Raw genomic sequence first — 15,343 nt, forward strand, 5'->3', positions numbered from 1 at the left:
GGCTGCACCGCCCGGCACCCAAAGGCTCTTATGGGATCAGACCCGGCGTCACGTGGGGCCAGGGATCAGCCAGTCCCCTGGCAGCCCTGAGCCCGGCGGGGCAGGGACGGGCGGGCTGAGGCCTGACCCCCTCTCCCCTGCCCCTGGACCCCCAGCCCCTGCCACCCCCTGGCTCCCATACCCCTGCCCCAGCCCCCTCACCCCTTCCCCTGGCCTCCTCACCCCTCCTCCGGCCCCCTGGCCCCCCAGCCCCTCGCACCCCTCCCCCTCCCACTTCCCGGCCATGACTTTTGAGCCCCTCCCACTGTGCCCCCTGCCCCCCGCCCCCTCCCCCAGTCCCCCGTGGGGCAGCCAAGGGCCATGAGCACCCAGAGAAGGGGGGAGCCATGTCTCCTGAGCCTGGTTCCATGGCAACGTGTGTGGGGCTGAGATGCTGCCCCCCCCGCACCCCCCTGGCTCACATGCTGCCCACTAGAGTGAGTGAGGACACCAGCCCCCCCCACGCCATGTGCTGGCCCCCCGCCCCCCCAGCTCAGCCCTGGCGCTGAACGTCCAGCCGCCCCCCCCCAGGCCTGGTGTTTGGGACCCCTCGGTCCTGCCTCCTCCTTGGGCCTGGCTGCCCAGCTGTGCTGAGCTGAGCCCCCCACCTCGGCCTCTGCTCTGTCCCACTCCCCGTGGGGCTGGGAGGGGCAGAGCTCTGGGGCATGTGGGTGGGACCCCTGGGACCCCTGGGACCCCCTGCCCCCACAGGACCAGGCCAGGGGGGCGGCAAAGGGACATCTGGGGCTGGCTGCAGAGGCCAGGCTCATGGGGGGCAATGGCAGGGGAGGGCTATGACCTGGCTATGACCTCCAGGGGGTCCCTTCCCCTCCCAGTGCACGGGGGTGGGGGGCCAGGGAGGCCGGTCACTCTGTGCGGTGGATCCCCGCCCCTGCTCCTGTCAGCCCCTGACGTGGGAGCCCTGGGGGTGGCTGGCCAGGTGTGCAGGGGAGACTGCCCCCCCCTTCGCCAGGAATGTGGAACGTGGCACCCATGGGGCGGGGGGGAACATCCATGCAGGGCCAGAGTGGGGGGCCTCACTCCCGACCCGCAGCCCCCTGCTAGCCCAGCCCTGGGCTCCCCCCAGCCCTGCCGGTGCCCCTCACTCCCGACCCGCAGCCCCCTGCTAGCCCAGCCCTGCCCCCCCGCACGGAGAAGCTCTCACAAGGGGGTGGAAGAGCGGGACCTGCTGGGTGGGTGGGGGCTCTGTAACTCCCCCTGCTCCTCCAGCTCCCTCCTCGGATTGAGCCCCCATTCCCCGATGTGCTGGGTCGTGCGGGGGGGTCGGAGCTCCTGCCAAGGCAGCCCCCCCGGAGGGGGATGGGCTTTTCCCAACTGGTCCCAGGCTGCGCTTGGCTCCCCGCTGTGTCCCCCCAGCAGAGCGGCCGGGGGCGGGGGCCCGCGGTTGGGGGGCACAGGGCCAGTGGGAACCCACAGCCCAGCCTGGCCCAGGGGACCCCGTTACTGCAGAGACGCTGTAAATATTTGCCAGGAAGCGGAGGGGGGTAAGTGGGTTCGGAGCCGAGCTGGTGACTCATGCAGTGAGGCAATGGGGGGGGGGGGGAGCAACAGCAGCTGCATGGCCGGGGGCGGGACCCTGGGCTGGGCTAGCAGGGGCTGCGTGTGGGGAGTGAGGGGCACCGACAGAGCTGGGGGGGCCCAGGGCTGGGCTAGCAGGGGCTGTGGGTCAGGAGTGAGGGGCACCAGCAGAGTCGGGGGGGCAGGGCCGGGCTAGCAGGGGCTGCGGGTCGGGAGTGAGGGGCACCGGCAGGGCTGGGGGGTCAGGGCTGGGCTAGCAGGGGCTGCGGGTCGGGAGTCAGGGGCACCGGCAGAGCTGGGGCACCCAGGGGCTGCGGGTCGGGAGTGAGGGGCACCGGCAGAGTCGGGGGGGCAGGGCCGGGCTAGCAGGGGCTGCGGGTCGGGAGTCAGGGGCACCGGCAGGGCTGGGGGGTCAGGGCTGGGCTAGCAGGGGCTGCGGGTCGGGAGTGAGGGGCACCGGCAGAGCTGGGGCACCCAGGGCTGCGGGTCGGGAGTGAGGGGCACCGGCAGAGTCGGGGGGCAGGGCCGGGCTAGCAGGGGCTGCGGGTCGGGAGTGAGGGGCACCGGCAGGGCTGGGGGGTCAGGGCTGGGCTAGCAGGGGCTGTGGGTCGGGAGTGAGGGGCACCGGCAGGGCTGGGGGGTCAGGGCTGGGCTAGCAGGGGCTGTGGGTCGGGAGTGAGGGGCACCACACATCTGGCTCCTGAAGAGGGAGGGACAGTGACATAAATAACCCCGGGGTCCCACAGGCCACAGGATGGGCTGGGAAGGCGCGCCGGGTGCAGAGACGGGGCCAGACGGGCGCCGGACAGCCAGACAGCCATGGGCCGTGGGAATGGGGGCGGCACCGGGGGCACCACTGGGGTCTGGGCTGTGGGAGGCCAGGGGGGCAGCGTGACCTGGTCAGAGCAGACCCACAGGGCAGAGGGGAGTGAGGGGCGGCGAGGGGGCTCCCTGGGCTGGTCTGTCCAGCCAGGAGAACCAGCACCACCCGCAGCTCATTGGGCCCAGCTGAGCTCGGGGGAGACCCTGACAGGTAGGGGTGGGGCAGGGCAAGGTTTGGAGGGGAGGGACAGGGGGTGTCTGGGGGAGTTAGCGCAGCGTTTGGGGGGATGTGGGGGCATGGGGCTATGAGGGGAGGTGGGGGGCCAGCGGGTGTGGGGGGAGTCAGGGGATGTGGGGAGAGGCGGGTGACACAGCCTGTATGGGGGAGGGAGGTTGCAGGCTCCATCGGCACCTGGCCTTGGGGCTGTGGGGGACGAGCAATCCCCGCCCTTGGCCACCAGAGGGCAGCTGTGTGGGGAGCCCCCCCTCCGAGGGGGTCAGTGGGGAGGGGCTGGTCTCTGATGGTGGGGCGGGGGGTCAGCAGCCTGGTCCCAGCTGGGGTTGGCCGGAGGGGGAGGGGCGCGTGGGGTGCGGGGGGAGGGGGAGGGAGTCTCAGGCCCTAGCCTGGTGATGTTGCCCAGCCCCGGGGTGGCAGATGGACACAAGGCGCCCACCTCGCAGAGCTGGGGGGTCTAACCCCCCAGCCCCCTCCAGGCCCGGGGTCGCGGCGCTGCCGGAGCTGGGCCGGTTGGGGCCCGCGTGGCTCCTCTGTGGCCTGGCTCCCAGGTGCCGTGTTGGGGGCTCAGGCGAGGGAGATGCCAGGAGTGGGGCGCAGGACACCGGGGTTCCATCCCTGGCTCTGTCCCAGCCTCCTTGGGCCGCCATTCACCGGACACCAGACCTGCACGGCCACGTCGCTCTCGTCCCCAGCCCCTCGGCGCTGCTCCGGTCCCCACTGTGTGCTTGCAACCAGCCCAGCCTGGCACAGCGTCCCCCTTTGGCCCGGCCCAGCCCGGCGTCCCCGTTCAGCCTGGCCCAGTGTCCCCGTTCGGCCCGGCCCAGCCCGGCATCCCAGTTCGGCCCGGTTTAGCGTCCCCCTTCGGCCCGGCCCAGCCCGGCGTCCCCGTTCCGCCCAGTCCAGCCCGGCGTCCCCCTTCGGCCCAGCCCGGCGTCCCCCTTCGGCCCAGCCTGGCCCCGGCTGTGCTCAGCAGGGTGCTTGGAACCGGCTCGCTGCTCCTCTCCCTGCTTTGAGCCGCCCTGTCCGGGGGAACCAGCAGGGAGGGGGCCCCGTCAGGGGGTGCAGCCGCTCACCCCACGTCTTCAGGGTGCCAGGCCTGGCCAGCAAGTGGGACAGCATCCCCCAGCCATGCCCAGCCCCCATGGGACAGCTGAGGGGGAGGGGGCACCCTGGGGACCCAGAGGGAAGGGAGGGAACAGGGGAGGGGAGGGAACAGGGGAGGGAAAGGGAGGGGAGGGGAGGGGAATAGGACCGGGAAGGGCGGGGGAGGAGGGAACAGGGGAGGGGAATAGGACGGGGCAGGGCAGGGGAGGGGAATAGGGGAGGAGGGAACAAGGGAGGGGAAGGGAGGGGAGGGGAGGGGAATAGGGTTGGGCAGGAGGGGAACAGGGGAGGAGGGAAGGGGGAGGGGAATAGGACCGGGCAGGGCCGGGGAGGAGGGAAGAGGGGAGGGGAAGAGGGCCGGGCAGGGCCGGGGAGGAGGGAAGAGGGGAGGGGAATAGGACTGGGCATGGCCTGGGAGGAGGGAAGAGGGGAGGAGGGAAGAGGGGAGGGGAATAGGACCGGGCAGGGCCGGGGAGGAGGGAAGAGGGGAGGGGAAGAGGGCCGGGCAGGGCCGGGGAGGAGGGAAGAGGGGAGGGGAATAGGACTGGGCAGGGCCGGGGAGGAGGGAAGAGGGGAGGGGAATAGGACCGGGCAGGGCCGGGGAGGAGGGAAGAGGGGAGGGGAATAGGACCGGGCAGGGCCGGGGAGGAGGGAAGAGGGGAGGGGAAGAGGGCCGGGCAGGGCTCTCGCTCCCAGTCTCTCCGAGGGGCTGGGGCGAGTCTGCACAGGGAGCCGCCCGGCTGGGATTGGAGCCCCGAGCGGCCAGGGAGCTGGGCCGAGCCAGCGCTGAAGATGGCGAAAAGCCGTCCGGGTGCACGGGGTCCCTCCAGGGTCGCGCTCCTGCTCCTGCTGGCCCTGCTGCGCGGCCCGCCCCGGGCACGGGCAGGTAACGGTGGGTACGGGGGTCCCAGGGCAGTGGGGTGGGGGGGTCCCAGGGCAGCGGGGCTCGGGGGGGGGGTCCCAGCGCAGCGGGGCGGGGGGGTCCCAGGGCAGCGGGGCTCGGGGGGGGTCCCAGGGGCTCGGGGGCCAGGCCAGCCAGCGTCACCAGGAGAGGGGGTGCAGGGTGCCCCAGCCGGGAGCGCGGCGGGCAGGCCACCAAGGGGGCAGAGCCGCACCCACCGGGCCTGGGAGGGAGCTCTGAGATGGGGGGTGCTGGAAAGGCTGGGAGGGGCTGGGGGTTCTCCCCACACACGCCTGCACCCCCCACGCTGTCCATAGTGACACGCACGTTTATGCGCTCCGTGCACACATTTACACAAGCTGCTGTTGTCTCCCACCCACACGCTGTGCAACCCCCCCCGCTGCACGTTCTGTGGCCCCCTCCCCCCCCCTTGCGGGGCTGCCCCAGCCGCCCCCCCTCCCCCCCCCTTGCGAGGCTGCCCCAGCCGCCCCCCCGCCCCCCGCCCCCTTGCGTGGCTGCCCCAGCCGCCCGGGGGCAATTCTGGCTGAGGCTTCGCCCGGGAGACTCAGGGCAAAATGTGCTTTGATTGAAAACAACTGGGGGGGTGCGCAATGGGCGGGCCTGTGGGGGGGAGAGATCGGGGCAGGCCCAGCCCCCACTCTCCCCCCAGGCCAGCTCCCCACTCCCATCCCTGTGCCCCCAGGCCTCTACCCAGCCCTCAGCTCTCCCCGAACCAGCTCCCCCCATCCCTGTGCCCCCAGGCCCCTACTCAGCTCTCCCCGAACCAGCTCCCCCCATCCCTGTGCCCCCAGGCCCCTACCCAGCCCTCAGCTCTCCCCGAACCAGCTCCCCCCATCCCTGTGCCCCCAGACCCCTACCCAGCCCTCAGCTCTGCCCTAACCAGCTCCCTCCATCCCTGTGCCCCCAGACCCCTACCCAGTCCTCAGCTCTCCCCGAACCAGCTCCCCCCATCCCTGTGCCCCCAGGCCCCTACCCAGTCCTCAGCTCTCCCCGAACCAGCTCCCCCCATCTCTGTGCCCCCAGGCCCCTACCCAGACCCCAGCTCTCCCTGAACCAGCTCCCCCATCCCTGTGCCTCCAGACCCCTACCCAGACCCCAGCTCTCCCCGAACCAGCTCCCCCCATCCCTGTGCCCCCAGACCCCTACCCAGACCCCAGCTCTGCCCGAACCAGCTCCCCCCATCTCTGTGCCCCCAGGCCCCTACCCAATCCTCAGCTCTCCCCGAACCAGCTGCCCCCATATCTGTGCCCCCAGGCCCCTACTCAGACCCCAGCTCTGCCCAAACCAGCTCCCCCCATCCCTGTGCCCCCAGGCCCCTACCCAGACCCCAGCTCTCCCAGAGCCAGACCCCTAAGCCCCAGCTCGCCCCAGTCAAGCACCTAAGGGCAGCGGGAGTGTCATGGCCCCAGCTCATCTGTCTCCCCCAGCAGAACCAGATGCCCCAGGGGTCCAGCCCCCAGGGCTCTGCCCCCTCTCCTATTGCCCCCACACCATGTCCCTGGACTACCTCCCGGGCTCCGGTGGGGAGCAGCAACCGGGCTGAGCGAGAGGTACGGGCTGAGGGGCCCTGCTGGGCCGGACTCTGCCCTCACCCCTGGGCTCAAGGTGCTGGGGGGCTGCGGGAGGGGCCCTGCTGGGGGCCTGGCCCCGTGCTGGAGCCACAGAAGCCCTAGAGATGGGCCCAGGTCCATTTAACCACTGCCCCATGGCTCGGGGAGGGGATGAGGGTTGGAGCGGGGCGGGGAGGAGGGCTGGGAGCCAGGACTCCTGGGTCCTCCCCCTGGTCCTGGGGGGAGTGGGGCCTAGCCTGCCAGGCCACGTTCAGCACCATGGACAGAGCACCAAGGAGGGCTCCACCCCCCACACCTGGGGCAGGGAGTGGCCCCAGGCTGTTGGGGGGCAGCCTGGCTGGCAGGGGGCAGGCCCTTGTTGGGGGCCTTAGCAGTATCTGGCAGGGAGCGTGACCAGCCTGGGCATGGGGCCAGCCAGTGCCTCTGGCCTCGGCCTGTTGGCACTGCCCGGCAAGGGGGGTTCCCGGCAGGGACAGGCGGGAACTTCTCCGCCCCGGATTCTCTCACTGGTGCCCCCAGCTGGAGGGAATCAGGGGGCCTGACAGGTGCCACGATGAGTCCGGGTGAGTCAGCTGGCACCTGGGGCTTGGCTGGGCCCCACGGCAGAGACAGCTGGAGCCAGCCCCCCATGGCAGCCCCCAGCAGCAGGGGGATGGCCCGTGGACGGCAGGGTCGCCCCACGGGTGGCTTGGGCACCCCCCCCGGCTCCATTCGCCTACCCCCAGGGACAAGGCTCGATTTCTGGCCTGGGGGCGGGGGTGCGAGACACACGGGGCCAGGCTGGGAACCCCCCAGATGGTGCCGTGTCCCGGCCGTGCAGATCTGTACCAGGCAGGGGGCAGGCACGTAGCTGGCTGCCCTGGTGCCGTGCCCCGGGGGTCCAGCTCTCTGGCAAGCGGGGCCCTGCCGCACCCGGCACGCTGGGGCAGCTGGGGCGGTGCTGCCCCGGGGCCACGGCTGGGGAATGCGGAGGGGTCAGAGTCCCAGTGCCCCACCCCAGCTGGTGCCGGGCCGCGTGGTTAACCCCGGCGGTGCCAGCTGGGCCAGGCCCCCTGTGAGCCGGAGAACTGATCCCACCGTGGCCGTGGGGTGGGAGGGGCCGGGGCTGGCAGGGCTGGGCGGCTCCTTCCTGTGAGTTCCTGGCCGGGGCCCAGGCTGGCCGGGCAGGAGCAGGAGCCTCCGGCTGGGCATGGGGGGGTCTGAGTTGGCTACATCCTGCCAGGGTCCCTGGACGCTCCGTGCTGGGGCCTGGGCCAGGGACCCCTGCGGCTCCTGGGGTGCAGAGCCGGGGGCTGACGCCAAGCGGGAGCCGCCAGGGTCACCTGCAGCTGCTACTGGGTTCTGCCCCACCCCCACCCCGTTGCACCTGGGCTGCTGGTGCTGGCGGGTGGGCTGGAGAGCAGGGCTGGGATTGGGGTCGAAGCAGGCGAGGCCTGGGCTCTGTGCAGCCCGTGGGGTGGAGAGGGACAGGGCCGGACCCACAGCCAGAGACCACCCACAGCGCAGCCTCCAAGGCCGAGCAACCAGCCCTGCTCCCTCCCAGGGCCTGCACATACCCCGAGTTGCCTCCTGGCCAGGGCTCCCCCCCAGCTCTGCCGGTGCCCCCCAGTCCTGACCTGCAGCCCCTGCTAGCCCAGCCCTGGCCTCCCCGCCCCCCGCAACTCTGCCGGTGCCCCCCAGTCCTGACCCGCAGCCCCTGCTAGCCCAGCCCTGTGCCTGTCCCTGGCTTGGGGGGGTCTCTGCCCCCCCCAGATCTGTTGTCCCGGATGGTGGGGGCTGTGGCTGGGTGGGGTCCCTTGGGGATGCGGGGAGGCTCACAGGGTACCAGGAGGTGACAGCTGAGGGGCAGCCCCTTACTCCACCGGCTTGCTGTAGCCCGTGATCCGAGCCGGGGGGGGGGACACGCAGCCCCCCTTGCTGGGGCCTGGAGACCGAGGGCAGCTCCTCTGGGAGCTCCCGGCAGGAAATGGGAACCGAGCGCCAGGGTCAATAGAGCCTGGGAGACGGAGCCGCCCGGGCCCGGTTCTCAGCCGGGCCCCGTGGGCTGGGCCGAGCCTCTGGAGTGGGCTGACGTGGGGCGCTGGCTCCCCTCGCTCACAGCCAGCAGGGCACAGAGCCACCCCGTCCCCATTCGGTGGGTCTGACCCACAAGCCAGGCGTCCCAGCCCCATCTGTCTGGCCGGCCGGGTCTGCCCCAGGCTGGTTCCTTAGCAGAAGACCTGCCCCTCCCCCCATTCCCCCCCCCCCCCGCAGGCACCCCTCCCCTAGCCTGTCCAGACAGGCCCCTCCACCAGGCGAGTGGGGAGGGGTGGAGCTGCCCCAGGGCAGAGGGGGCCACTCTCTGTCTCTGATGCAAATCCGACCCCCCCATTACAGCCTCTCCCCCCCCCCGCTCTGAGATTAACCCCTGAGGTGCCAGGTCTGCGGGTGGATGCTGGGGGGGCTGGCCATGATCTCATTGCTGGGAGTGGGGTCCCCATCCCTGCCCCAAGAGTCTGTGGGAAATGGGAGGGAGGGTGGCTGCTCTCACCCAGCCCCTCTGCTCCATCCTGCAGGGGGAGTGGGACTGGGAAGGGGGCAGAGAGGGCATCCCCAGGTGTCAGTTGCCCCCTCACTGCCCCACTCTGCCTCAGAGCAGCCATGGCCCCCCGGGAAATGGGGGCAGGGCAGCTCCATGCCCCATGGGGAGACAAGCCCCAGCGGTGCCTGCCAGGTGGGGGCGGAGGAATGAGGGGAAGGAATCGTGGCCATAGGGTGGGGACGGGGTGTCGGGGCCACACAGCTGCCTGGCTCCGGGCAGGTCCCACCTTGGCAGCACCCCCAGGATGGGGGAAACTGAGGCACTGGGCGGGGGGGACTCACCCCAGGCTGGGTGAGCAAGGCATTCTGGGAGCTGATTGTGCAGGGCCTGACGTGAGTCCAGACTGAGACTGGCTGACTGTCTGGGGTGACCCCAGTGCGGGGGGGTGACCCTGGTGCAGGGGGGGGTGACCCCGGTGTGGAGGGGAGGGTGACCCGGGGGCGACCCTGGTGCCGGGGGGGGAGCCCAGGGGAAGGGGGGGACCCTGGACTGTGACCCTGCCTCCCCCTTGCTCCATAGCCGAGCCGGTGGATGTGTTGCGGGCGCTGGGGGTGCGGGTCGGCAGGGACGGCATCTCCATCGCGGCCGGGATCTGCCCCCAGCGGCGTGGGGCCGAGGAGAGCGACTTCGCCTTCCGCCTGGAGAACAGCACCCAGCTCAGCGCCCCCACCCGTCAGCTCTTCCCAGGTAGGGGCGCCGGGGTGGGGCAGAGGGTCGCTGGCTGTGGGCACAGGGGCACAGGGGCGGGGCTGAGGGGCGCTGGCTGTGGGCACAGGGGCTATGGGGTGGGGCTGAGGGGCGCTGGCTGTGGGCACAGGGGCTATGGGGCAGGGCTGAGGGGCGCTGGCTGTGGGCACAGGGGCTATGGGGCGGGGCAGAGGGGTGCTGGCTGTGGGCACAGGGGCTGCAGGGTGGGGCAGAGGGGCGCTGGCTGTGGGCACAGGGGCTGCAGGGTGGGGCTGTGGGCACAGGGGCTGTGGGGCGGGGCTGAGGGGCACTGGCTATGGGGCTGTTCTGTGGGGCGGACACGGGCCCGGGTGTGCTGGGTGTGGGGAGGCTCCGGGCAGGGAGGCTCTGGGTCCAGCGGCGCCGTGGGCACGGGGCCAGGGCTCAGCCCCACGCCTGGTCTCTATCCCAGATGGCCCCTTCCCCGAGGATTTCTCCATCCTGGCGACGCTGCGGGCCCGGCGGGGCAGCCAGGCCTTCCTGCTGTCGCTGTACGACGAGCGCGGGGTGCAGCAGCTGGGTGTGGAGATCGGCCGCTCGCCCGTCTTCCTGTACGAGGACCAGGCCGGGCAGCCGGCGCCCGAGCAATACCCGCTCTTCAGCAGGGTCAGCCTGGCCGATGGCAAGTGAGTGCCGGGACCGGGGCTGCCCTGTGCGACTCAGAGCTGGGGATAGAACCCAGGTGTCCGGGCTCCCAGCCCCCCCCGCACTCTAACCACAGGGCCCCACTCCCCTCCCGGAGCCGGGGAGAGAACCCAGGCATCCGGGCTCCCAGCCCCCGCCCCCGCACTCTAACCACGGGGCCCCACTCCCCTTCCGGAGCCGGGGAGAGAACCCAGGCGTCCGGGCTCCCGGCCCCCCCCTGCTCTCTAACCACGGGGCCCCACTCCCCTCCCGGAGCTGGGGAGAGAACCCAGGCATCCGGGCTCCCGGCCCCCCCCCACACTCTAACCACAGGGCCCCACTCCCCTCCCGGAGCCGGGGAGAGAACCCAGGCGTCCGGGCTCCCGGCCCCCCCCGCTCTCTAACCACGGGGCCCCACTCCCCTCCCGGAGCCGGGGAGAGAACCCAGGCGTCCGGGCTCCCGGCCCCCCCTGCACTCTAACCACAGGGCCCCACTCCCCTCCCGGAGCTGGGGAGAGAACCCAGGCGTCCGGGCTCCTGGCCCTCCCCCTGCACTCTAACCACGGGGCCCCACTCCCCTCCCAGAGCCGGGGAGAGAACCCAGGCGTCCGGGCTCCCGGCCCCCCCCTGCACTCTAACCACAGGGCCCCATCCTCCCCCGGAGCCGGGGAGAGAACCCAGGCGTCCGGGCTCCCGGCCCGGCCCGTGACGCTCAGGCCCCCGCAGGTGGCACCGCGTGGCGCTGCGCGTGGAGGGCGCCAGCGTGGCGCTGCTGGTGGACTGCGAGGCGCCCGTGACGCTGCCCCTGGAGCGTGGCCCGCGGCCCGTCGTCAGCACTGCAGGCGTCACCCTGCTGGGGGCCCGGCTGCTGGACAAGGAGGTTTTCCAGGTGGGGCTGCACCAGGGGGGCCGCGCTGGGGGGTGCGCGGCTCCAGGGGGGCTGCACCGGGGGGGCCGCGCTGGGGGGTGTGCGGCTCCAGGGGGGGCTGGGTGCTTTGCGCAGCCTGGCCGCTCCCAGCTGGGTCGGGGGCGAGTCAGGGGCAGGCTGGGCGGGGGGGCGGTGGGGAGCCCCTGCCCTGCGTACCGGCCCTTTGTCCTGGTGCCGGGGGGCTGCGTGCTGTGGGTCAGGCCGGGCCTGCAGTGGTGGGAGCCTGGCGCCCCCCTTGCTATGCCAGGTCCTGGCACCCTGCTCAGGGACACCCCCCGGCTGTGTCTGCAGTCTGCCCCCCTGTGGGGGCTGGAGCGGGGCAGGGCCCAGTTTGCCATTCTCCCCAGTGGGGGGGGGCTTATCCAGGCCCCCCCTGTGCGGGGTCAGGGCCTTGGAGCTGGGTGGGGCTGCACCCTGAGGAGCCGGGAGCCGCGGCAGCCGGGCCGAGAGCTGCCCCCAGGCCCTGCCACCCCCCACATTCCTGCCGGCTGCGGCTGCCAGCGGCAAATGTCAGGGGCCACGGAGAAGGCCCCCATTGATGCCAGGGAGCCGGGCTGGGGGCGGCTGGGAACAAGGCCGGGGTTGTCCTGGAGTCGGGCCCCTGGGGGCTCCCCAGGGCAGGGCTGGAGAGGGGCTGGGCCAGGCCACAGCTCACGGCTCTGCCCCGGGGGCCACCCGCAGCCCTGCACCCCCCCAGGGCCCCCAGCACTGCCCCCAAGGGGCTGGCCCGGGGAGAGGCTGGGGGAGACAAAGGCAGGGCCTGGCCCTGGGTGGGGCCCCTCTTTTCTGGCAGCTGCAGCTGGACAGAGGGGCTGGGGAGCCGGGTGACCTGGGCTGACCCCGGGGGTCCCCCCTGTCTAGTCCCAGATGCCCCGTGCTGGCCGGTGCACGCTGGCTGCTGGCTGCGCCCGGCGGGTGAAGCCGATCTCCCTGGGAACGTGGGGGCGGCCGGGCTGGGAGGAATGTTCCCAGGGCGCCCCCCATCCGCCTGCTGGGGGGGCCAGGCCCATCTGGTCCCATTTCCCACGCCCCCACCAGGAATGTGCGCGCAGCTCCCCGGTCCCGGCGGGGCTGCCCCAGGGCTGCGTCCAAGCCACACAGGTGACCGGCGGCTCCATGGGGAGCTGAGCAGTGGAAGCCGGGAGGGGTTGGGAGGCTGCCCCCAGCCAGTGGGTCCCAGCGGGTCAGACAGGCCCCCGCAAGGCTGTATGTGTGAGGGGTGCGTCTCTCCCCAGGGCTGTGGGGCCCGTGGCCAGGAGCGAAGGGGTTGCGGGGGGAGGAGGCGGGGGGGGAGCAGGGGTCCCATTTGGCTCTGGGGGTGTCTGGGTACTTGGGGGTCTGAGGGGGCGTCGGCGGTGGTTACACGCACCTGTGCAGTTCTCCTCACAGATCCCCGCTTGGCAGGCCGTGCCCATCCCCCTGGCGTCCTGTCTTCCCCCTGTCCCCAGCAGCCCCCCCCCACGAGGCTCTAACGAGCCGACAGCAAGGCCCTGAGGGATGCGGCTCTTGGCTTGTGCCGGTGCCAGCAGCGCCCAGGCCCCGCGCCAGCCCCGTCACGCTGCGCGTTCGGAAACACCTGCCCGCTCCCCCGCCCCGCCTGGGCCGGATCCCAGCCAGCTCCTCACAGCTGCGGCCGTGGGGCTGGCCCGGGCCCAGGAGGGGCCGGTGAGCTGGGCTGGGGGGGCAGGCCTCGGACATGGGTGCCAGCTGGAGGGGGGCAGGGGCCAGGCCCACGGAGCGCGCATGGGTGGCCATGCCTGGTGCATGTGGGGCCCCCCAGCGGGCTCACCCCACAGTGCCTCAGCCCCCAATCAGCCCGTTTCGCCTCCCCCCACCAGGGCGACATCCAGCAGCTGCTGATCTCCCCAGACCCACAGGCAGCCCTGCACTACTGCGAGACCTACATGCCCGGGTGCGACATGCCGCTGCCCTACGCCCTGCAGGGCCTGGACCCCGAGGAGGTAGGTGCCCCCTGCCTCCCCCACCCCGCTGAGCTGCTCAGCCTGGCTCCAGGAGGCCAGGTGCGCCCGCGGGTGCCAGGTTATGCCCAGCTGGGTTGGCACGGCCGGAGCCTGTGTCAGCGGCTGGGGGGGTCTCGATCCGGGCTCGGGATGAGTCACGGCCGGGGCCTGGGAACGTGCCCCTGGGCAGCCGACCCCACCCTGACAGAGCAGCCCTGCGTGTCTTGGGCAGCAGGGTCCTTCGCCCCACGCGGCTCGCGCCGCCGTGAGACGAGTCCTCTGCTGCCCGCTGCCCGGCTCGGCGTGGGAGCCCCCTGCCCGCAGCGCTCCCGAGCCGGGGAGAGGCCGGCCCTGCTGTGACGGCCCGACCAGGCCCCACGGCCGGCCCCCGCGAGCGCTCCAGAGCCTGGGAGCCCCCAGACGCCCGGGCCTCGCCCCCCCCGCCAGCGCGGGGGTTGCCCATGCCAGCCAGGGGGGCGGTGTGCACCTGCAGGTCTCTCACGCCCCTCTCTGTCTCTCCCCCGTTCTCCGGTCGCCCCCGTCCCGCCCCGCACAGAGCGGGCCGGAGCCCCTGGCTGCCCCCGCCCGGAGCAAGGGCAGGAAGGGCAAAGGGAAGGGCAAACGCAGGGGCAAGGGCAAGAAGAAGAGGAACAAGGAGCTGGCGGAGCAGCGGGACACCGCGCCCACCGTGGGGCCGGGCCAGGTAGAGAGAGCGACTAACCCACCACGGCCTGAGCCTAATCCTGCCGCCGGCTAACCCAGCTCTGCCCCCCGGGCCCCACGCACGCCCCGGGCCCAGCGCAGCCCCGGGGGGACCCAGAGCCAGGCCGCGGGCTGGGGCGAGGGGGTGGGCGAGAGGAGAGAGCTCTGTCTGTGCGTCTGTCCGTCCGTCCATCCATCCCTCCCTCCACCCCCCTCCACCCCCCAGCACTTTACCCACCTGCCCGCTGCCCCCCGGCTCCATCTCCCCCTCCGGCCCAGGCCCCTCCCGCTAGGCACTGCAGCCACCTCCAGCCCCAGACCCTGCTCGGGGACGATTCAGCCTCTGTGCCCCCTGGACCTGCACTCGGGCCGTGAGCCCCCGGCCAAGCCCTGGGCAGGGGGAGACTCAGCCAGGGGGTAACGTGGGGAGTCTGGGTAGCCAGGGGTCCTGGGACAGACCCACCCCTGCTCCCCCCTCCATCTCCGGCTTGCTCCTGGCTTCCCTAAAGACCGGCTGGGGATAGAGCCAGCCGGGCAGCCCAGCTCCCAGGCTGGGGGCGTGGGGCAGGAGAGCCGGGTGCTGGGGTGGAGAGCTGGGGGGCGGGGGCCGGGGGGGGCACTCTCTCCACACGCCTCGGACCCTTCTGGGCAGAGTAATGTCTGAGCTGCGCCCCCGGGAATGGGAGGGCTGAGGGCTAGGACAGGAACGAGCCCCCCTCCCCGGGCTGGGGCCAAGGCTGCAGCTGTCAGATGTGGGTCGGGGCAGGAGCGGAGCCATGAGTCACGCCTGGCTGGAAGGGCGGCGGGGGGAGGCGATGCCCTCCCTGGCTCCGGGAGCCGTTGGCTGTTGCAGCCCCCGGTTGGATCCTGCACCTGGCACCAAGCCCCCGCGGCACCTGGGAGGGTACAACGCTCCCCACAGCAGGAGGTGCCCCTGCCCCCCAACTACCGCCTTGGCTGCCCCCCAGCTACCTCCCCTTGCCGCCCCCCTGCCAGTCCCTCTCGCCCGGTGGGCCATGCCCAGGGTGGGGCCGTCCTGGCCACTCTCCTTTCTCCTCTAATGCCCTGTTTTCTCTCCACTGCCCTTTGAGGAGGCCCTGACCCAAGCAGCTCCTACCCTGGAGGCGACCCCATCTGGGGAGGAGCACGTCACCCCACTGCCCGGGACCACCCCTGCCAGCACCGTGACCATCAGCCCGAACCTGCCTGATGCCTACGAGGTACCAGGGCTGGGGAGGGGGCTGGAGGGATGCAGTGGGGCACAGAGCTCTCACCCCTGGCAAATGCCAGTGACCCCGGCTTCCCCCTTCTCCTGCAGGATCTGGGAGAGGAGCACGGGATCGGGGCGGACGGGGACCCCGGGGCCAACAGCACCGAGCTCCCCGACTACGCCCTGAGGGAGTATGAGGAGTACGACGACGGGGAGCCCCTGGGCCACGACGCCAGCCTGGAGCGCTACGGCCCTGCCGAGCGACGGGGAGCCCTGGGCCAGGCTGCCTGGGTACGAACGGGATGGGGCGCAGGCGGGAATGGGGGGACGGGAGGCCGGGGGGGACAGGGTGCTGGTGTAGACAGGGTGCCAGGGT

The 15,343-nt window shown here is 72.6% G+C and overlaps 1 protein-coding gene across 1 annotated transcript in view; it reads left to right on the plus strand.

Annotated features, from left to right (window-relative positions):
- The first annotated feature begins 4,402 nt into the window (after positions 1-4,402).
- COL5A3 (collagen type V alpha 3 chain) overlaps positions 4,403-15,343 on the plus strand; it is a 46,927-nt gene continuing 35,986 nt past the window's right edge. Inside the window, 8 exon segments of the mRNA XM_074935640.1 lie at positions 4,403-4,628; positions 9,336-9,503; positions 9,955-10,168; positions 10,893-11,055; positions 12,933-13,055; positions 13,612-13,758; positions 14,849-14,977; positions 15,076-15,258. Of these exon segments, the coding sequence (XP_074791741.1) occupies positions 4,535-4,628; positions 9,336-9,503; positions 9,955-10,168; positions 10,893-11,055; positions 12,933-13,055; positions 13,612-13,758; positions 14,849-14,977; positions 15,076-15,258 (1,221 nt within the window). The 5' untranslated portion in view covers positions 4,403-4,534.

The sequence above is a fragment of the Natator depressus genome, chromosome 20 (assembly GCF_965152275.1).
Source record: "Natator depressus isolate rNatDep1 chromosome 20, rNatDep2.hap1, whole genome shotgun sequence".
NCBI lineage: Eukaryota > Metazoa > Chordata > Testudines > Cheloniidae > Natator > Natator depressus.